At 45.1% G+C, this 21,892-nt stretch overlaps 1 protein-coding gene across 4 annotated transcripts in view; it reads left to right on the forward strand.

Annotated features, from left to right (window-relative positions):
• Nucleotides 1-12,609: 12,609 nt before the first annotated feature.
• Nucleotides 12,610-21,892, forward strand: part of PODXL2 (podocalyxin like 2) — a 36,971-nt gene continuing 27,688 nt past the window's right edge. For 2 of the 4 annotated variants that reach the window (XR_007404372.1, XM_049098371.1), the window contains exons 1-2: nt 13,362-13,515; nt 19,154-19,432. Coding sequence is in view for 3 of the 4 variants with exons in the window: in XM_049098371.1 (XP_048954328.1) it covers nt 13,377-13,515; nt 19,154-19,432 (418 nt within the window). In the remaining variant the exon portion in view is untranslated. Of the gene's footprint in view, nt 12,727-13,361; nt 13,516-16,810; nt 16,912-19,153; nt 19,433-21,892 lie in introns of those variants that run through there. The other 2 variants (XM_025448037.3, XM_035703139.2) reach the window with 2 other exon arrangements.

Here is a 21,892-nt window from a genome sequence, read left to right on the forward strand (position 1 = left end):
AGAAGAGAGATGAGGGGATGGCCTTTGTAAAGGTGAGATCTTTAGGAAGAATGGGAAGGAGCCAGCCCCAAGGAAAGAGCAGTTGGTGTGGCTGAAGCTTGAGGAGTATGCAGGGGAAGAGCTGGGGTAGGAGCCAGGCCTTGCAGGGCCTGCAGGTTGAAAGGAAAGCGTTTTCTTTACACAGAGAGCTCTTCTAACGCCATAGGTGTGGATTCTCCACACGAGTCAATTCACTTAACAGTCACACCCTGGATTTTTTTTTTTTAAGACTATTTATTTGAAAGAGAGAGAGCATGAGCAGGGAGACGGACAGAGGGAGAGGGAGAAGCAGATTCCCTGCCAAGCAGAGAGCCCGAAGCAGGGCTGGATCCCAGGACCTTGAGATCATGACCTCCGCTGAAGGCAGACGCTTCGCCGACTGAGCCACCCAGGTGTCCCTGGGTGTTCTACAATTTGGGCAGCTCTAATAATACCTGGAGTCAGTGTGCAGACCCCACAGAGTAGGGGCACAGTCCCACAGACTACACCCACTTCAGGTGCTGCTTGCAAGTCGTAGGTCCCCGGGTCTCCCATACTTATATCCAACTTGCCTACAAGTCAGAGATACCTATGACCTGCCCCCTCCCCAGGTTTGATAATTATCTGTAACAGCTCACAGAACACAGGGCAGCAGTTGACTTATGACAAGCTTATTACAAAGGGCTTACTGAAGGATACAAATGATTGGTCAGATAGATACAGAGAGTGAGGTCCCATAGAGTACCGAGGGCAGGAGCATCTGTCCCTGTTCCACCCTCCTGGCACAGGCATGTGTTTTTGTTCACCAACCCAGCTTCAGTTAAGGGGTTTTGTGGAGGCTTCATTACATGGCCATTAGTGATTAGCTCAACCTCTAGCCCCTCTCCCCTCTGCAGAGGTCAGGGGCTGGGGCTGAAAATTCCAGCCCTCTAATGATGGGGTTGATTCCTGTGGCAACCAGGCTCCATCCTTAGGAGCTTTCCAAAAGTCACCTCCTTAAACTCTGGTGTGGTTGAAAGGGCTTGTCAGGAATAAGTAAAGACATTTTTATCTTTATTACTTGGACCTTAGGGAGCCAAGACAAAACCCAGATATTCGAACAAAAGATGCTCCTATCCTCTTATCATTTAGAAAATTACAAAGATGTCAGGAGCTCTGACCCAGAGCTGGGGATGAAGACAAAATATATACACTATACATTATATTACATTACAGTTTGTTTGGTTCTTTACAAACCAAGATTAGAGATCTAATTTTTTTTATTGAGATAAAATTGACATATAACGTTCTGTTAGTTTCAGATGGATGACAGAATGATTTGCTATTTGTACATCTTGCAAAGTGATCACAGTAAGTGTAAACATCCATCGTTGCACATAGCTACAAATTTTTGTTTCTTGTGATAAGAATTAAAAAAATTTTTTTTTAATTTATCTATTCATGAGAGAGAGAGAGAGGCGGAGACACAGGCAGAGGGAGAAGCAGGCTCCATGCAGGGAGCCTGACGTGGGACTCGATCCCGGGTCTCCAGGATCACACCCTGGGCTGAAGGTGGCGCTAAACCGCTGAGCCACCCGGGCTGCCTGTGATGAGAAATTTTAAGGTCTTTTTTACTCTCTTAGCAACATTTAAATCTACAATACAGCACTCTTAACTATAGTCAGCATGCTGTGTACTGTATATTTTTATGCTAACAAAACAATATCGCACAGGCTTAACAAGGCTTGAACCTGACTGAGGTAGCCAGCCCGTGAGGGGTGGGAGGCAAGAGAGGAACACAGTTCGGAGTATTTTACAGGGAGCTCCTGCTGGTCACTCAACTCCTGCAGGGAGAAAGGAGGAAGAGATGAGTGAAAGGCTCTGGTCTTTCACGTCTGCAAATGGCAGTGGTCTGAACTAGAGGGTCGGGGAAGGTGGACACAGTTTAGATGGACTTTGCAGTTTCAACAAGATTCAGTGATGGATAAGAAGTGGGAGAAAAGAAGAAACTAGATGATGATGACCAGATTTCTAGCTTGAGAAACAGGTCGAGGTGTAGTAGGGAGAACCAGGAGCTTCACTGGGCACATGTTGGCTAGAAATGCCTTGTAGACATGAAATAGTGTGAAATTTGCAGGCCGGGATCCCTGGGTGGCGCAGCAGTTTGGCGCCTGCCTTTGGCCCAGGGCGCGATCCTGGAGACCCGGGATCGAATCCCACTTCGGGCTCCCGGTGCATGGAGCCTGCTTCTCCCTCTGCCTGTGTCTCTGCCTCATTCTCTCTCTCTCTCTGTGACTATCACAAATAAATAAAAATTTAAGAAAAAAATTTGCAGGCCGATTTGAGCCTGGACTGCTGATAGAGTTTTGGGCATGAGCTATAATCATCTGACAGCTGTCATGGTGGGGCTGAGTGTAATCACCCAGCAGAACACAGTGAGAAATGAGCATTGAAGGAGACTTGAAGGCCCATTATCTAAACCAGCAAAGGACATTTAGGAGTGGGCAGATGGCAGGAGGAAAATGAGGGGAGGGATGCTTATGGAAGCCAGAAGAAAGCAATTCAGGTAGGTTGAGGTCATTTGGGGCCAACATAGCTCTAAGGTAAAATGACAAGCCTGTCCACTGTACCAAGTTTCATTGCATCTAAGATGCCATCTATTATAAAAATCACCATTATTTTATGTGCTGCTAAGACAAAAATGCTAACATTTAGAATGATTAGATGCCATCAACCATAACATGCCCCAGCTTAGAGGTGCTGGGGAATTATTTCAAATATGCATCTTAAGTGGAAATGGGGTGTTGGTGGAAACATGGTGGCTGGTGGTGACCTTGACAAGCGGTTTCAATGCACTTCATAGAATAAGGAGGAGGGAAGCAGTAAGGAAATAGAGGTTGCATATCTAGAGAAATCTTGACAATTTTGGCTCTGAAGGGAGAGCAGGGAAATCGGCAGCTGGCAAGGTGTGTAGGATCAAAGGAAGTCTTTTCCTTTTGTGTTTATGAATTTTAGAATTGAGCAAAGTTTGTATTCATGCCATAAGAGTTTACTAATGGATTAATCTGAAAGATAACCGAGTGAAAAAAGATATCAGGGACCCCTGGGTGGCTCAGCGGTTGAGCATCTGCCTTTGACTCAGGGCAGATCCCAAGGTCTGGGGATCGAGTCCCACATTGGGCTCCCTGTGAGGAGCCTGCTTCTCCCTCTGCCTATGTCTGCCTCTCTCTCTGTGTCGCTCAGGAGTAAATAAATAAAATCTTAAAAAAAAAGAAAAAAGATACGGAAGGATGTGATCCAAAATACATAAAACTTAAAAGTATACTGATACTATGTACTATTTTGTGTGTGCATATGTCAAAGATAATAAAAAGCAGGGTTCCTGGGTGTCAAGTCAGGTAAACGTCCAACTCCTGTTTTTAGCTCAGGTCATGTTCTCAGGATCGTGAGATCGAGACCCACATCAGGCTCTGCACTCAGCACGGAATCTGTTTGACATTCTGTCCCTCTGCCTCTCCTCCCTTCCCTGCTCGCTCACTCTCTCTTGAAAAAAAAAAACAAAAACAAAGTGTCTCCTTATGTTCTTGTGGGGTTTTTTACATAACAGGATTATTGAGATAGAAGCCATATACTGTATGATTTAAAATGTACAATCCAATGGTGTTAACATAGAGTTGTTCAACTATTATCACAGTGAATTTTAGAATATTTTCATCACCTTCCAAAAACCCATACCCGTTAACAGTCAACTCCCCCCATCGTTCAACCTCCTCTCCCAGCCCTAGGCAAACACAAATCCATTTTCTATCTCAACGATATGACTATTCTGGACATTTCCTATCAGTGGGGACTTAACAATATGTGGTATTGATGGGCTGCTTCCACTGACATAATATTTTTAAGTTCCATTCCTGCGTAGCATGTCTGAGCATATCATTCCTTTTTGTGGCTGAATAATATTCCATCAGATATCCATCTGATAAAATGCCACATTTTATTTACCTACTCATTGGTTGATGAACATTTGGGTTGTCTCCACCTTTTCACTATTATGAGTAATGCAACCATGAACAACAAGTCATGCAACAAGTTTTTGTATAGGCATATGTTTTCTGTTCTCTGGGATCCGTGCCTCAGACTGGACTTGCTGGGTGGTTGGCAACTTTAGGTTTTGATCTTGTGAGGAGCCACCAGTCCATTTCCCAAACAGCTACATTTCTACATTTTGCATTCCTGTCACTAGGATGTGAGGGTTCTGATTTCTCCACATCCTGCCTAATACAAGCCTTCCTTCTTTGATTTGAGTCATCTCAGTGCAGGTAAAGTGCTTTCTCATGATTCAGATTTGCATTTTCCTGAGGCTAATGAGGTTAAGTATCTTTATGTGCTTATTGGCCATTGGTATATCTTCTTAGAGAAATTCCTATTCAGATTTTTGCCCATTTTTAATTGGGCAAAAAAAAAGATCTCTAATAAAGAGATAATAATAAATTTAATTATCCTCAGATTTATGACTTCCAATTTTTTTCCCATTCTGGGGTTTTCTCTTCCTTGATGCTGTCCTTTGAAGCACAGTTTTTAATTTTCTTGATTTCCAATTTTTATATTTTTTGTTACTTGTGCTTTTGGTGTCATCTCAGAAACCATTGCCTAATCCAAGGTCATAAAAATATACCTCTCTGTTTTCTTCTAATAGTTTTATAGTTTTTGCTCCTACATTTAGGTCTTTGATCCATTTGGAGTTAATTTTTGTATGTAGTGTGAGGTAGGGGTCCAATTTCATTCTTTTGCATGTGGATACCTCTATGTCCCAGCATGATTTTCTGGAGACTGTGTCTCCTCCATTGAATTGCTTTGGCACTCTTGCCAAAAATCAATTGACCATAATGTGAGGGTTTATTTCTGAACTCTCAATTTTATCCAAGGATATGATTATCCTTGTGCTAGTGCCAACTTTGTTTTCCTTTCTCAAGGTTGTTTCAGTTATTCTGGACCCACTGAATTTCCACAAAAACTTTAGAATCATCTCATCAGTTTCTACAAGGAAGCCAGCTGGGATTTTGATGGGGATTGGGTTGAATATGTAGATTAGTTTGGGGATTGTCATTTTAACAGTTGTAGTCTTCTTAACCATGAAAATGGAATGTCTTTCTATTTATTTAGGTCTTCTTTAATGTCTTTCAATAATGTTTGTATTTTCAGAGTAAGACTTGTGCTTATTTTATTTATTCCTAAGTATTTTATTCTCCTTGATGCTATTATAAATGGAATTATTTTTCTTAATTTCATTGCAATTTGTATTAGCTTTCTATTGCTGTCATAACAAATTACTACAAACTCAGTGGCTTAAAATAACCCAAATTTATTATCTCAGTTTGGGAGGTCAGAAGTCTGACATGGATCCCACTGAACTAAAATCATGGTGTCCATAGGGCTATACTCCTCCTAGAGGCTCTGGAGAAAAATCCATTCCCTTGTCTTTCCTTGCTTCTAGAGGCTGCCTGCATTCCTTGTCTCATGGCCCCTTCCTTTACTTTCAAAGACAGTAATTACATCACTCTGAGCTAGGCTTCCATCATCACATCTCCTTCTCTGACTTTGACTTCCTTCCTTCCTTCCTTCCTTCCTTCCTTCCTTCCTTCCTTCCTTCCTTCCTCCCTCCCTCCCTCCCTCCCTCCCTCCCTCCCTCCCTTCCTCCCTCTCTTCCTCCCTTCCTTCCTTCCTTTTTATCTATTTAAGCAGTGTCTGCACCCAACATGGTACTCAAACTCATGACCCCAAGATCAAGAGCTGCATATTCTACTGAGCCAGCCAGGTACACCTCTTTATTCCCTCTTTCAATTATAAGGATCCTGTGATTACATTGGGCCCACCTATATAATCCAGGATACTTTCCCATCTCAAGATTCTTGACTTAGTCACATCTGAGAGTTGCTTTTTCCATGTGAGGTAATGTATTCACAGGTTCTGGTGATTGGGACAGGGGACATCTTTGGGGGGCCATTATTCTGCACAAGTATATAGAAATATATTTGATTTTTGTATATTGATCCTATATCCTGCAAACTTGCTGAATGCATTTATTAGTTCTAATAGTTTTTTAGTGGATGAATAGGAGTTTTCCATACACAAGACTGTGTCATTTACAAATGGAGATGGTTTACTTCTTCCTTTCTAATCTGGGTGGCTTCTGTTTGATTTTCTTGCCTGTCTGGCCAGAACTTCTAGTAAAATACTGAATAGAAATAGCAAGAGTTGGACATCTTTATCTTGTACCTTAGCAGAAAAGCTTTCAGTCTTTCACCACTGAGTGTGATGTTGGCTGGAGGTTTTCATAGGTGTCCTTTATCGGGTTGGGAAATGTCCCTTCTATTCCTAGTTTCTTAAATATTTTTATCAGGTAGGGATATAGAATTATGTCAAATACTTTTTCTGAATCTATTCAGATGATCGTGTGGGTTTGGGTCCTTATTCTATTGATATGGTATATTGTATTAGTTGGTTTTCAGATGATTTTCAGATTTCAAATTACCCTACATTCCTGTGATACATCTCAATTGGTCACAGTGTAAACTTCTTAAAAGTTGCTAGATTTGGGGCAGCCCTGGTGGCTCAGTGGTTTAGCGCCGCCTTCAGCCTAGGACGTGATCCTGGAGACCTGGGATCGAGTCCCATGTCAGGCTCCCTGCATGAAGCCTGTTTCTCCCTCTGCCTGTGTCTCTGCCTCTCTCTCTCTCTCTCTCTCTCTCTGTCTCTCATGAATGAATAAATAAATAAAATTTATTTAAAAAATAAATAAATAAAAATAAAAGTTGCTAGATTTGGTGTCCTAGTACTTTTTTTTTTCAAGATTTTATTTATTTATTCGTGAGAGACACAGAGAGAGAGAGGCCGAGACACAGGCAAAGGGAGAAGCAGGCTCCATGCAGGGAGCCCAATGTGGGACTCAATCCTGGGTCTCCAGGATCATGCCCTGGACTGAAGGCAGCACTAAACCACTGAGCCACTCTGGCTACTCTGGTGTCCTAGTACTTTGTTGGATATTTTTGCATCTGTAATCACAAGGGATATTGGTCTGCAGTTGTTTTTTGTTTTTTTGTTTTTTTCCTTATCATATCTGTGTCTGGTTTGGGTATCAGAGTAATACTGGCCTCATGTAATGATTGGAGAAGTGTTTCCTGCTCTTCTATTTTTTGGAAGAGTTTGTGAAAAATTGGTATTGATTCTCCTTTAAAGGTTTTGTATTCATTTTTATGTAGTTGTAAACTTCAATCACTTCATTTGTGCATTTTGTGATTGGTTAATATATTTCCTATTTTGCCATTACTTAGCTTTTTAAAACGTTTTAGTTTTCATTTAGTTTAGTTTCATTTAGTTTCATTTAGTTCTTCAATCAACTGATATGATGATATGAAGTAGGGATCTAACTTCATCTTTTCAGATATAATTGACACAACACCATTTACTGAGTAAGTAGCTATTCCCCACTACTTTGAAAAACTTGATCATAAATTTCCATGTGTACTGAGGCCTGTTTTTGATCTCTTTTATTTCATTGATTTATGCATCTATTCTAGTTTTAATAACACACTACTTTAATTTCTGTATTTTATACTATGTTTCAATAAAAATTTCCTTGGCTCTTCTTGGATGTTTTCTGTTCTAGATGAATTTTAAAATCAGCTTGTCGGGATCCCTGGGTGGCGCAGCGGTTTGGCGCCTGCCTTTGGCCCAGGGCGCGATCCTGGAGACCCGGGATCGAATCCCACATCGGGCTCCTGGTGCATGGAGCCTGCTTCTCCCTCTGACTGTGTCTCTGCCTCTCTCTCTCTCTCTCTCTGTGACTATCATAAATAAATAAAAATTTTAAAAAAATAAAATAAAATCAGCTTGTCAAATTCTATAAAATAGTCTCTTAGGATTTTTTTGTTGGTATTGCATCAAATTTGATTAATCTGACAAATCTTTATAGTATTGAATTTTTCTATCTAAGGACTAGATACCCTTTTGCCTATGTGTTAATATTATAAGAAGCTCCAGCATTTTCTCCATTTAGTTCTCATACATCTAGTTTGGTTTATTTTTGGCTTGTTGTGAATGGGATCTTTTTTACTACTGTTTTTTCTAACTGGTTATTGATGATACATAGAAAAGTTATTGATTTCTATATGTATCTTGTGTCTAGAAATCTTACTGAACTCTTTTTAAAAGTTACTTATTTACTTATTTGAGAGAGAAAGAGAGAGAGAGAGGGGTGGTGTGCAGGGGGAGGGGCAGAGGGAGAGAATCGCTATGCAGACTCCCTGCCAAGTGCAGAGCCTGACATAGAGTTTATCCCATGATCTATGAGATCATGACCTGAGCTAAAATTAAGAATTGGATGCTCAAATGACTGAGTCACCTAGGCACCCCTTGCTGAACTCTTATTAAATGTTTTCAATTAGTGTATATGTTTACTGTCTTGCATTTTCTAGGAACACTTGCAAATAATTATTTTTACCGGATTTTCCCAATATTTTTGATCCATTTCCTTTATCATGCCTTATTGCATTGTCTCTTACAGAATACTCTATATTTGTGTTGGTAATGATTATCCTTCCCTTATTCCTCACTTAAATGAGAAAGCCTCTCATGTTTCTTCATTAAGTTTGCTGTAGATTTTTGGGAGATAATCTGTTTTGAATTGAAGAAGTTTCCTTCTTTTAAAAGGAACAACAACAACAAAAACCTTAAAAAGTTCTTATTTGTTCCTTTTAAAAGGAGTAGGTTTTAAGTCTTATCACATGCCCCTTTTCAGGGCATCTCTTGAGATTTTTTTTTTTTTCTTGACACTCTTAATGCAGAGAAATACATTAGTGACTTTTGCTGATACTCAACCAATCTTATGACCCTGGGTTAAGCCTATTTAATCACAGTGTATTTTTAGTACGTTGCTGGAATCGACTTGCTCATATATTCCTCATGAAAGTTGTATCTGTGTTTAGGAAGATTGGCTTAAGGTTTTTTATTTGTATTATTCATAGTTGGTTTTGGCATCGGGGTCACACAAGCCTCATAAAGTGAATTGGGATACTTTCTAACTTTGCTTTCGAAAGGTTTATATATTGAAGGCTTGACAGAATGAATACACTCATTCCAAAAGAGGCTTATGTCTTTTTAAAGAGTCGATTTTTACTCTCTTTTAGTTTTCTCCACTGTTGTTTGTTTAGCTTTTCTACTATTTGAATCAATTTCAGTAATTTGTGTATTCCTTAAAGTATTCAATTACATTTTTATTTTTATGGATATATGTGAAGTTTTGCTTACAAGTTTTAAATCTTATTTCTAGTTTTGCTCCCTTTTTCATTCCTAATGGCATTTACTTATGCCTTCTCTTTTTTATCTGACACTAAATTTTGACTGTTTTATCTTTTCAAATAATAGGCTTTTAGCAATCAGTTCTACTAGGTTTTTGTTGTTTTAACAACAATAGAAATTTATTGATTTGTGTGTATATGTATATTTGTGTAGTTTAAAGCTTCTTAAATTGAATGCTTAGTTGATTTACATTTAATGTTTTTTTCCCCTAATAAATGCATTTACAGCTATAAAAGCTCTGTGAATTGTTGACTATATCCTATGGATTTTGATATTCAATGTTCTCACATTGTCATTAATTTCTAAATAGATTAAAATTTATATTGTGATTTACTTTTTTTTTTTTTTTAAAGAATTTTATTTATTTATTTATGATAGTCACACAGAGAGAGAGAGAGGCAGAGGCACAGGCAGAAGGAGAAGCAGGCTCCATGCACCGGGAGCCCGACATGGGATTCGATCCCAGGTCTCCAGGATCGCGCCCTGGGCCAAAGGCAGGCGCCAAACCGCTGCGCCACCCAGGGATCCCATGTGATTTACTCTTTAAGATTATTTAGACAGGTATGCATTTTGGGCTGTAGTTTCCTCCATCAATTAAATCTCTTTTGCTTTTTATCTTCCCAGCAATTCCTCCTCATTGTAGACAACCAATTGATCCCATCTTGTTTTCTGGTGCTGTTTTGTATTTACATATATATATATCCTGTTATTTCTAGGAATCAAGAGCAGGAGGGGAAAGCAGGGACATGTGTGCAGTGTACCAGCAGCATGATTTCATATCCCTCAATTTCTTTTCTCTTTTTAAGGTGAGAGGTACCAGATCATATTTGTATCTAATGAAAATGATCCAGAGAAAGAAAGCCTGACACTGTCAGAAAAGGGAGACCCTAAAATGAAGTCCTTGAAAAGGAGATAAATAATGCAATGGTGAGCCCAAGTGGAGGAGACTGGCTTGTGATAAAGAGGGGATGTTTCCTTCTTTTTAACAGAAGAAAGAAGGAGATAGATGACAGATCTAGATACATCCTAGTTTTCTCTTTTTTCCAAGTCAGATACTCTCAGTTTTAACTGTTGTTTTTAATGACATCTTTCTGGATTTCTCCTTTGTTACTTGGTCCTTCCTAAAAAGAAAAAGGTTGTCATAAAAATATAATGTTAATGAAATTCACACAGTTCAGAATAATAGGACCGTTAACTTCCTTGTTCTGGATACTGTACTCATTTTAGGTCCGAAATTGCTTTACACTTTGTAGCTGTTACCTATTTGTGGGCATTTTGTATGAACTGTTTTAAATTAGGTCTCCTTTAATTTGTACGTGCATAGAGACTAGCACCCAAAAACACAGTCAATGTGATTCAATTCAGTCATTCTCCAAGTCTTGTTGGTTGTCTGTGGAGGGTTTTCTTGAATCTTCTCTGCCAGTCCTGGGTCAGACTTCTGCCATCTGCCACTGAGACTACTGCAGCATTCTCTCCAGTGGCCATTTTGCTCTTCCTCCCTGCTGCCCTCAGAATTCTCCAAAATACATGCATGTCATGATTTCTACAGAAGAAATGAAAGTCCAAACTTCTCATCATGATGTTTAAGATCTTTTACTGTCAGGTCCTCACCTACTTTTGTAGGACCCGTGATGTCCATTGACTCAGCCTATGGAGGTAGCTTAAACTGACTACAGGCTAAATAAAATGATATCGTTCTGTTAATTAAATAAGATGATCTTTACCTAAAGTTTCTAATATGGTACTGCTTTTTATTATGTTCTTAGGACTAGTCACTTTCTCCTTGTGTTTCACTTCCTCATTTATAATGTAAGGGCTTACTACTTTGTACAGATTAACCAAGAATTCATTAAGATATTTAGTTCATAAGTCAACTATCTTTCTAACTTTGTCTCCTGCCCCATGCTAATCATGAAAGGCATTATATTCCTAAATATGAAATGCCATGTATTACCATACTATGCTACATTTTGCTCATGTTCTTTCTTTTGCCTGGGACCCATCTCCACCCTAACTCCTATTTCTCCTATGTATTTAGTCCTGGAGGAGTCCTCTGGGATCATCTACAATACCTAGTGATATACCCTGGATAGAGGGGTGAGAATATATTTTGAAAAAGCAAGTTCAATATAATAATTTATCTTAAAGCAATGTTTTCTGAATATTCTACGTATAAAGTAAAACACGGAATTATTGCTGTTGCAGATGTTTACATTTCAGCAATTTCAAGAGGGTCTGAGCTTTTCTCTGTTCCTTAAAGGGGCTGAGCTCCACTCTCACTCAGGAATTACCAATGCACTTTTCTCTCCCTGGAAGAGTCTCTTCCTAAGCCAGCTTCCTACGGGATACCCATTTATCCATTCAGGTGCCAGCTTAAATGTTTCTGCAGGAAGGTACATGTAAAAAAGTTTCCCTTCTATACTCTGTCATATTTCCTTATACCTCTTAACAGACTTTACAACGGTTTGACCATGCAGTCACATGGCTGTCGTGTTGGTGTCTTCTCAGCTAGACTAAGCTCTGAGGATAGGAGTTGTACTGTTCCGTTCACCCCCATGGTGCCTGGCACAGGAAGGACCTTTCGTTGCCAAAGGGGATCAAACACTTAACAAAAGTCAACGAACACTGCTCTATGATCATGGAAATGCCATGTGACACGGATGAGGCAAGGGAGGTGCAAAGGAGAGCTTGCCCAGGTCCCGTGCCCTTGAGAAGCCTTTCATGATCCCGGAGTCCCCGTTCAGCCTCTTGACGTAGGGTTAGGGACAGTCTTCGCGTCAACGGCATCGGGGCCAGTCCTGTCCGCTCTGATCGGTGTCATTCCATGCAAGCGGACACCTGCTGCCCTATGGGCGCGCAGGAAATGTTTCCGGTGCAGGGGACGAGCAGGCGGCGCGGGTGTGCCCTCCGCCGTCGCCGCACATCGGGCAGGTGGCCGCGGCTCCCGAAGGCGCGAGGAGGGCGCGAGGAGGGCGCGAGGAGGGCGCGAGGAAGGCGCGAGGAAGGCGCGAGGAAGGCGCGAGGCTGCGGCCTCCAGGCGCTGGCGGCGGCGGCTCCGCCCCTCTAGGCCTCCGCGGCGCTGATTGGCCGGCCGGGCGCCGGGGGCGGGGTGGAGGGGCGGCCGCCCGCGCGCCCGCCTCGTCTCCGCGGGGGCGCGCCCGCGGCACGCGGCCGGGCGGGGCCGGGGGTGAGTGACGGCCGCGCGGGCCAATGGGGCGGGCGCGCGCCGCCGCCGCCGCCCGCGCGGCCCCTGACGCCGGCCGAGGCGCCGCGCCGCTGCGGCTGCGGGCGGCGACGGCTGCACCATGGGCCGGTTGCTGCGGGCCGCCGGGCTGCCGCCGCCGCTGCTGCCGCTGCTGCTGCTGGCCGGGGGTGAGTGCGCGCCGCGCGGGCGGGCGGGCGGGCGGGCGTGCGGGCGGCGGCGGGCCCGGGGCAGGCGGGGGCGGGGGCGGCGGCGGCGGCGGTGCTGGACAGCTCCCGGGCCGCCAACAAAGGGGCCGGCGCGCGGGGCGCGGGCGGGGGCGCGGGGCGCGGTGGGCTGCTGCCCGGGGGTCCGCGGCGCCGCGCTCCCAGGGCGGGGGCGGGGGCCGGGGCCGGGGCCGGGGCCGGGGGCGGGGGCCGGGGGCCGGCGCGGGGCCCGCGGGGCCGCACACACACGTACGCACGCAGGGGAGTGTGGCGGCGGGCGCGCCTGCACCGCTCCCGGGCGCCGTCTCCAGGGGCCTCCGGGGAGGGCGGACCGCGCCGCCCGCTCCGCCACAGCCGCACCGGGGTGGGGCCGCCGCCCAGGTCTCCGGGGCCCCCGCGGCGAGGGCGGGCGTCCTGCGGCTCCGCGGGGGCAAGCGCCGGGGAGCCGCACTCGCCACCGCCGCGGCTGCGACAATGAGGGGCGTGTGTGCGCGCCCGAGCTGCCGCCGGACAGGAGCGGGGGTGTGGCATGGGAGTGCGGTCTGCGCTGTGCCGGCAACTTTACTAGGAGGTGTGACGGCGCCGGGTGTCTGCTGTGGCAGTGACGGTGCCGGATGGCTCCTGCGCAGCTGCCACGCACGGATGGGTGTGAGGACACCCGGAGACGTGCACAAGGGCAGGCGTGCCGAAGGCAGGCTGGGTGTGAGCGGCAGGTGTGCAACGCTGTGTCAGTGACAGAGGCGCGGGACCCAGGTGTGTGCATGGCGGGGGAGCGTGAGGCATGTGACCGCCTGAGACAGCCACCAGCAGCGAGTCGGGGTGGGGAGAAGCGCTGTGCGGAGGGTGGGTCAGATAAGGTCATGACCGAACAGCCTCGGGCCGGCACAGTGGAGGGGGCAGTCCCCAGGAGTGCCGTATGGGGGTGACAGCCGGTTGGTGTTGGTGGGCAGACACGCTGGGATGAGAGTGTGTGCGTGGTCACTTACCAGGTCGCCCTGAGTGACTCCGCTTCTGATGGACACACAGGAGATCACGTCGGTGCGCGTGTATGTGGGAGTGGACCAGGGACCCTGGCTACTTAGTCACTTCCGTGCAGTGAACCCACAAAGACGCAGGCACATGTGTGCATCCGTGTGAGTGAAGGAGAGACCTGTGAAGGTCTCTGCGTGAGGGGGGAGAGCAGTTTTTCCTCGGTGGTGGCAACGAGATGGGCCATTGCTGTGGGCCCGTAGTGACGGAATCCTAGGGAAAATGTCTGGGAGGGGAAGAGGCCCTTGCTCCTGAGGTGCCCCGGGAAGGGTCAGCTCCGCGAGGGTACTTTTTCTCCATCATCAGTCCAGGGAGGGGTAAGGACCTAAGTGCTGTGCACAGAAATGTGTCCATTGGTGTTTGTCTCAGGCACGCACACACACCTATGTCTATGTTTGCATACCTTAAATCCTCTCTGGAAGAGGTGAGAGTCAACAAATAAATTAAATATTGATTAGTCTGCTATTTATTTGTGCAACAGCCACACCAGAACTGGCAAGAAAAGTGTGTCAGGACCCATGCCCAGCTGTGGCTAGCCACGGATGACTGTCGGCAGCTTTACGCCTTCTGTGCTCCCTCCCACCTCCTCCCTCTTGTACACACTTCATGGTGTGCGTTATCACCTCCCCCTTGGCGACTTGTCTGTGTCCAGCAGTATGTCTCTTTCCTATACGCCTTTCTGTAGAAACCCTTCAAGAACCCCATTGGCATTGCTTCGCAGACACAGCAGACATGCACTCATGAGTGTGTGTGTATGTGTGTGTGTGTGTGTGTGGGGTAGGATGATCGTGCTAGACAATTTCTGTTGTAGCTGACACTTAAGGGTGTGGGGGCTGTGTGGCAGATGCTGCTGGGCAGCTCCCGTATTGGTGTCTGGCAAGGGCTTAGGGAGATCTGTACTTCAGAGCTGCTGATGAGGGGAAGGGTGGGGGTGTAACTGATGGTGGAATCAGAAAAGGATGTTTGGATCAGGAGCAGATTGCAGGGGAGATAAAACATGCAGAGGATTACTAAGGCCTTGTTTTTTGTTTTGTTTTGTTTTTTCACCCCCTAAGATATAAGCCTACTTCCCTTGCCTCTTTTTCTGATTTTAGGTCAGATTTTCAATTCTTTGAGACTGGTCCCCGAATCCTTTTCATGTGCCTTCTTTCTCTCTCCCTTTCCCTGTTGGGAGTGACAAAGTATCAGAAAATTATAAGTGCTAGAGAAAAATAAAAGAATATCGGGGAGCCTGGGTGACGCCCAGTCGGTTAAGCTTCCACCTCTTGGTTTCAGCTCAGGTTGTGATTCTGGGTAATGAGATCGAGCCCCACATCGGGCTCCGTGCTCAGCATGGAGTCTGCTTGAGATTCTCCCTTTCCTGCTGCCCCCAGATTCCTGCCCCTTGTGTGCATGCACGCTCTCTGTCTTTTTTTTTTTTAATTTTTTTTAAATTTTTATTTATTTATGATAGTCAGAGAGAGAGAGGCAGAGACATAGGCAGAGGGAGAGGGAGAGGGAGAAGCAGGCTCCATGCACCGGGAGCCCAACATGGGACTCGATCCCGGGTCTCCAGGATCGGGCCCTGGGCCAAAGGCAGGCGCCAGACCACTGCGCCACCCAGCTCTCTGTCTTAAAAAAAAATCTTTAGGCAGCCCCGCTGGCTCAGCGGTTTAGCGCCACCTTCAGCCCAGGGCGTGATCCTGGAGACCCGGGATCAAGTCCCACGTCAGGCTCCCTACATGGAGCCTGCTTCTCCCTCTGCCTGTGCCTCTGCCTCTCTCTCTCTCTCTCTCTCTCTCTCTAATAAAATAAAATCTTTAAAAAGAAAAAAGAAAATCAGTCACAAAGAATGTAATTCTGAAATTTTAAATCAGATGGAGTCTCAATTAAGGCAGATTAATTATCAAGTGCAAAAGCAATTAGACACAGAATGCTTAGGGCTCAGCTACTATTTTGGTGGGCAAGTTTGAAAATAAGCAACCTCTTGCAATTACCTAAATAATTACCCATTGCCAAGACTTTTGAAAATATCAAGGTCTATATAAAGAAAAAATAATCATCACAGGGAAAAAGAACTTCAAGAAAATGGAACTATTTACTGGAGAAGGAATGAAAATCCTGATTCCTTTTTTCACACAAGCTTTTCGGCAGGATTATCACAATCTCTGTTCATTCCTTTTGGACTGTTGGGAAAGGAAGAGGTGGGGAGGGGGTGGAAGGAGACTGTAGCTTCTGTCTGACAGGCAGAGGAGAGAGGTTCAGAGAATAGAGGAACTCACCTTATCATGGAAGTGGTAGGAAGGAGTCCTGGCTAATTGAACAAACCACAGTCCTCTGCACAGAAAGCTTCACGACTAAACAGTATTTGACTTCCAGAGGTGGGAAATGAACAGGATTGCTGGTCAGACTTTCCTTGAGAGGGGCCGATGCAGTATTCTCAGGGTCCAAGCTGCTGTGGAGAGCTGGCCCATGGCCTAGAAGGGAGTGATTTCGCTCCCCCCATGTCCCAGTTCAGCTCTGAGAGAGGCAACTCTCAGGTTTTGAAGAGGCAATGCAAGTTGGAGCCTCCTGAGACTAAAATCCCAAGAATTTCTAAAGTAAACCAGTTTGCACCTTTCTAAAGACGCTGACATAATGTCCTCCCCAACATACCTGCTGGAGACTGGTGTATGTAAATAAAGATTTTCACCCAGTGGCCCTTTCAAAGATTGGCTTCTCAGGTGCCGTGGAGATCTGTAAAATTTTTATTTAATTATTACAAACATTTCTCATCAGTTGGCTTTTTTTCTTCGTGGACTGCATGAGTTTTTTTTCAGGTAAGTTGATTGCATTTGGCTCCCCCAATCTTGGGGGTACCACTCTACAAAACAGGGCTGTTATATCCAGGGGTATCATATATAAAACTTAGACTACACCTGTCCAAACAATGGTCGTTTTTGAGGGGAGAAATCTACCCACTAATTACAGGGCTTCTGTTCACTAGCTATTTGACCTTACCGTCCCGAACCCTCTCTTATTTCACCTGCAGGAAAGAAGAGGGTTATTTATTCATTTATTCAAACACCTACTGAGTTCCTGTCATATTTCAGAGACTGTTGAGGCACTGGACTGACCAGGTTGACTCAGACACGGGACACGGTGAGAGGGAAGGAGACTGTAAGATGGCCTGTTACAGTTTGAAAGAAAAGTGTGGTAATTTGTTTGGGAGGCTGTAGCACTGGGAGTGGTGCCTGGCCGAGACTAGGAGTGGCTGGGTAGTGCTTCTCAGAGGTAGAGGTTGGGAGCAGGAGCAGGAGCTGTGCAGATGGGCACAGGTGGCCCTAGGCATTACCTCTTTCTGGTTAAAGGCTTTTTTTTTTTTTTTTTTTTTTGAAGATTTTTTTATTTATTTATGACAGACAGAGAGAGAGGGGCAGAGACAGAGGCAGAGGGAGAAGCAGGCTCCATGCAGGAAGCCTGACATGGGACTCGATCCCAGGTCTCCAGGATCACACCCTGGGCTGAAGGCAGCGCTAAACCTCTGAGCCACTGGGGCTGCCCTGGTTAAAGGCTTTTTGAGGCTTGGGTACCGTCCTGTGTTTTCACCCATCAGTTCTGCTTTTGTTTGTTTGTTTGTTTGTTTGTTTTAAATTTTATTTATTTATGATAGGCACACAGTGAGAGAGAGAGACAGAGACACAGGCAGAAGGAGAGGCAGGCTCCATGTACCGGGAGCCCGATGTGGGACTTGATCCCGGGTCTCCAGGATCACGCCCTGGGCCAAAGGCAGGTGCTAAACCGCTGCGCCACCCAGGGATCCCTGTTTGTTTGTTTTTTGAAGTCACATAAAATAACTCTGGTCTTTGTTACTCACAGTGACCTTTTATCTTAATATATTTGAGGATACCATTCTTTTATCCTGGCCAAGAACTTTCCAGTTCTCTGTTCTTTTTGTCGGGTAATAATACTTACATGTATGAAATACAGTCTGCTCATTGTAGCACTGTTCTCATGGAGCTTACCTCATTTGAGGCTCCTGTCTCCCTGAATGCTGTGGAATTTTTGCTTTACAGATGAGGAAACCAGGGCCCCTGGTGGAAAAGTAGCTTACCCAGAGTGGCTCACCTAGGGAAGCCAGAACACAAACCTGCTTCCCTGGCCCAGGCTCTCTCTACGAGGACATCCTTCCATGTTGACTTCAAGGCCTGTTTATCCTCTTCTACACACCTTTTAACTTGTTAGGCCCCTTCACTCGGAAGGCTTTCCTTACAATTACGTGTTATATTCATGGATCTGTGTTGTCCAACCATGCATAGCATACGCTGTCTCCACTGCACCCTGGGTACCAGGCTTAGGGCTTACTGCTACTTCAGAAGGTGGTTATGAAGATTCAGATTCAGACAACACTTGCAAAGCATTTAGCACACAGCACCAGTAGTGTTACCTCTCATTTTTTATTATAAACATCACGAAAAATTTCCATGAACTATTCAGGCCAGGGCATGGTGCATGACAGGGGCAGTGCAGGACATAACTCTTTACTGCATCATTGAACTTTAGTCTTGGAAAAGAAAAATTTAGAGGTCATTTCAACCACCTTCCTTATTTTTTTGATGAGAAGATAGACACAGAGATTTTAAGTGACTTTCCAGAAGACATATATAGCAAGTTAGTAATATCTGTGTGATTAAACTAATAATTAAGTTGTGAAACTGGCAAATAGGGCTGTCTTCCTATTCTTAGTGAATGGGATTGAGAGAAGGGGGGAAAATATTCCCTTTAATTTATTGGGTTTTGTTCATTTGTTATATAAATTAGGAAAGAGGGATCCATGATTCTAAATAAATATGTTCTAACCAATGTTGGATGAGCCTGACCTGCAGTCTCACATAGTCTTTAAAGACTATTCAGGAGATCATATTGCTGAAATACAAATCACATTCTTAATGCAGATCTGGAAGATGTTCGGCTTAGGGCAGAAGCCTGGGGAACAGTGTGTACACAAGGTCCTTCAAAGCAGGGGCTTGGTCTTCACTGCATTTGTGCCCTGTGCACTCAGTACAGTTGTAGCAAAGATGGGTGCTGATAGCCGTTTCTAAATAAAAAGATGCCTAGTGGGTGCTGAGTCAGATGAACCTCACTCTCTCCTGCCTGCCTCCCTTGGTCTCCCCTTTGACCCTGCTGCAGGGAGGGCTAAACAGTTTGGCCTTTGTGGAGTGAGAACAGCGTCTCAGAATCTCCTGGCAGCCACTGGATGTCAGGACTGTTCCCCCTCTACCCCTACCCTGCCAAGTCTCCACTGGTACCTCTGGGATCTTTGCTCTTGGGGTCATGTCTTAACCTTGTGCCAGTCTAGCCTTTTCCAGCCTCTCCTAACCATCTGGCTTTCGTGTCTGTACAGGATCATTCCTGGGCACATGGGCAGCTGGATCTGATGAGCCTGGCCCAGAGGGCCTCACCTCCACCTCCTTGCTGGACCTCCTGCCACCCACAGGCCTGGAACCGCTGGACTCAGAGGAACCCAGTGAGGCCATGGGACTGGGAGCTGGCCTGGGAGCCCCTGGCTCAGGTTTTCCCAGTGAAGAGAGCGAAGAGTCCCGCATTCTGCAACCACCACAGTATTTCTGGGAAGAGGAGGAGGAGCTGAATGACTCCAGTCTGGACCTGGGACCCACTGCAGGTAGTTGTTCTACATAAGAGTATGTGCTCATTGCAGCTGGGAGTGAGGCCATGTAGGCAGAATGCCAGAGGACCATTTCCTTACTCAAATCACATCTCTTGTCTCTCCCCACCAGCTTTAACCATGCTGCTTCCCGCTTGTGCACCAGAGCTGAATGTAGGACCCTGAATGTCTTACTTGTCCAGGAGGCTCTTTTCTCTTTAACATTCGCTGCTATTTAGGGAGCCTATGTTCTGTGGTCATATAACTCCATATAATGAGAGAGCCTGGGAGTGAAACATTCTTCCAGCGTAAGCTGCAAAAACTACTGCTCATAGGGGTTAAAAGCATGCCTCAGTTCATACACCTGCTTATATGCTCAGCCATGATCCACGCCGAAGCTTCCCAGGGTCTGGGGTTGTTTGTTTTTCCTGCTATGCTATATCTTCTCTGTTGAAGGTTCCTGGTTCCCGTGCCCCTGCTGAGGTCTCTCTGACCCCCAATCAAGGCACTGCTCTTCTCTGGGTCATGTCCCAGGGTTGGTTTCTGGGTTTACAAAGCATCACTGATAGACCTGTGGGGGCCACAGTGAGCCTGAGACCTGAATAGGACCAAACCAGAATGTGTGCAGTTACGGGCTGGATGCAGATGTGGCACAGGACATTGGCCATGCTCTGGCTTCAGCAGCTATGCATGTGCCCAGTTATAAACGTTAGACTGCCACTTTATGAATGTGCTAGCCCATGCACAGGGCAGCAGAGTGTTATAGAATGTAGTTCTAATTTTTCCTCTTAGGGTGTATTATTTTTATAATTAGAGAACATAAATCCAAAATAAATATTACATGGAAGTTGTGGAAAATATGAAAAATGCAAAGAAGGAAAATTCACCCATAATCTCACAACTAAGAGAAACTATTAATAGTTTGGGATACATCCTTATAGTCGCTTTTATATATTTATTTATTTATTTATTTATTTATTTTAAAGATTTTATTTATTTATTCATGAGAGACACAGAGAGGGAGAGAGGCAGAGACACAGGCAGAGGGAGAAGCAGACTCCATGCAGGGAGCCTGATGTGGGACATGATCCCGGGACTCCGGGATCACTCCCTGGGCCAAAGGCAGACACTCAACTGCTGAGCGACCCAGGCTGCCCTTGTTTCCAGTTTTAATGCTGCTAAAACTAATTATTATCTATTTTTGCACTTCTCTGATTTTTTCCCTGTGATAAATTTCTAGAATAAAATTGCTAGGTGTAAAGATGTATCAGTCGGCATCCTACCCGGAGAAAGAGGACACGGCTGAACTAAGATAAGCCAGGCAAGTTTATTTATAGAATAAGGAACTTACAAAGGTATAGGTAGGGGGTAGGCCAACCAGAGAGGAATCCAGGGCCTGTGGCAGCAGAGCACTCAATGCTCCTACACCCAAAGGGTCAGAGGGGAGGGGTGGATGAAAGGAACTAGGAGGGACAGAGAATGGTGGAGAGCAAGTGGTTCTGACAAGGGCAGTGATCCAGCAGGGGAGAAACCAGGGGAGGAAATACCTGACCCTTTCTCCTCCCATCTTCTGCCAGGGTCCCTGCATTCTCTCTTTCCCTGCCTCTGTTGAGTCTGGTCAGGAAGCAGGGACATGACCTGTTGCTGCAACTCTTGGAGTCCATCCCCCAGGGCACAGAAAGGGGTAGGGAAAGGTAGAAAAGGGATCTGGAGGGGTTGGAGCATGTCTGGTGCAAAGAATGAGAATCTTCCCACAGGCTTTTGTTAAATATTTCCAGATCAGCCTCCAGAAAGCTCTTTGTGGTTTGCATACCCACCAGAGGTGGAATGAATGCCACTTTTTTGGATCCTTCCCACCAGCATTTTGTCATTTAGAAATCTTAGTCAACTTGATAAGCAAATTATTATTATTATTTTTTAAAGATTTTATTTATTTATTCATAGACACAGAGAGGCAGAGACACAGACAGGGAGAAGCAGGCTCCTTGCAGGGAGCCCGATGTGGGACTCGATCCCGGGTCTCCAGGATCACACCCCAGGCTGCAGGCTGCGCCAAACCGCTATGCCACCAGGGCTGCCCTGATAAGCAAATTATAGTGGCCTTTGATTGCTAGTGAACATTAACGCGTGTGTGTGTGTGTGTGTGTGTGTGTGTGTGTATTTTCTGACCATTTATAGTCCTTTCCAATTTGAGGCATAGTATAATGAAGAACAGACTTTGGAGTCAGGCCGATTCCAAAGTTTTAGCACTAACACTTAACATCTATGTGATTTTTGGCAAGGAGCAACCTTTGCCTCGGTTTTCCCGAAGTAGTATCTTAGGATTTTGCAGTTAAATGCAGTAATTCATTTAATGCACTCAGCACAGCACTTGGTACACTGTAAGTGTTCTGTATTACCTGTTACTGCTTTTGCATGTTTTTCTGTTGAGGCTTTTATTTTTTCTTACCATATAAAAAAGATACTAACCTTTTCTCT

Source organism: Canis lupus, chromosome 20 (assembly GCF_003254725.2).
Source record: "Canis lupus dingo isolate Sandy chromosome 20, ASM325472v2, whole genome shotgun sequence".
NCBI classification, from domain to species: domain Eukaryota; kingdom Metazoa; phylum Chordata; class Mammalia; order Carnivora; family Canidae; genus Canis; species Canis lupus.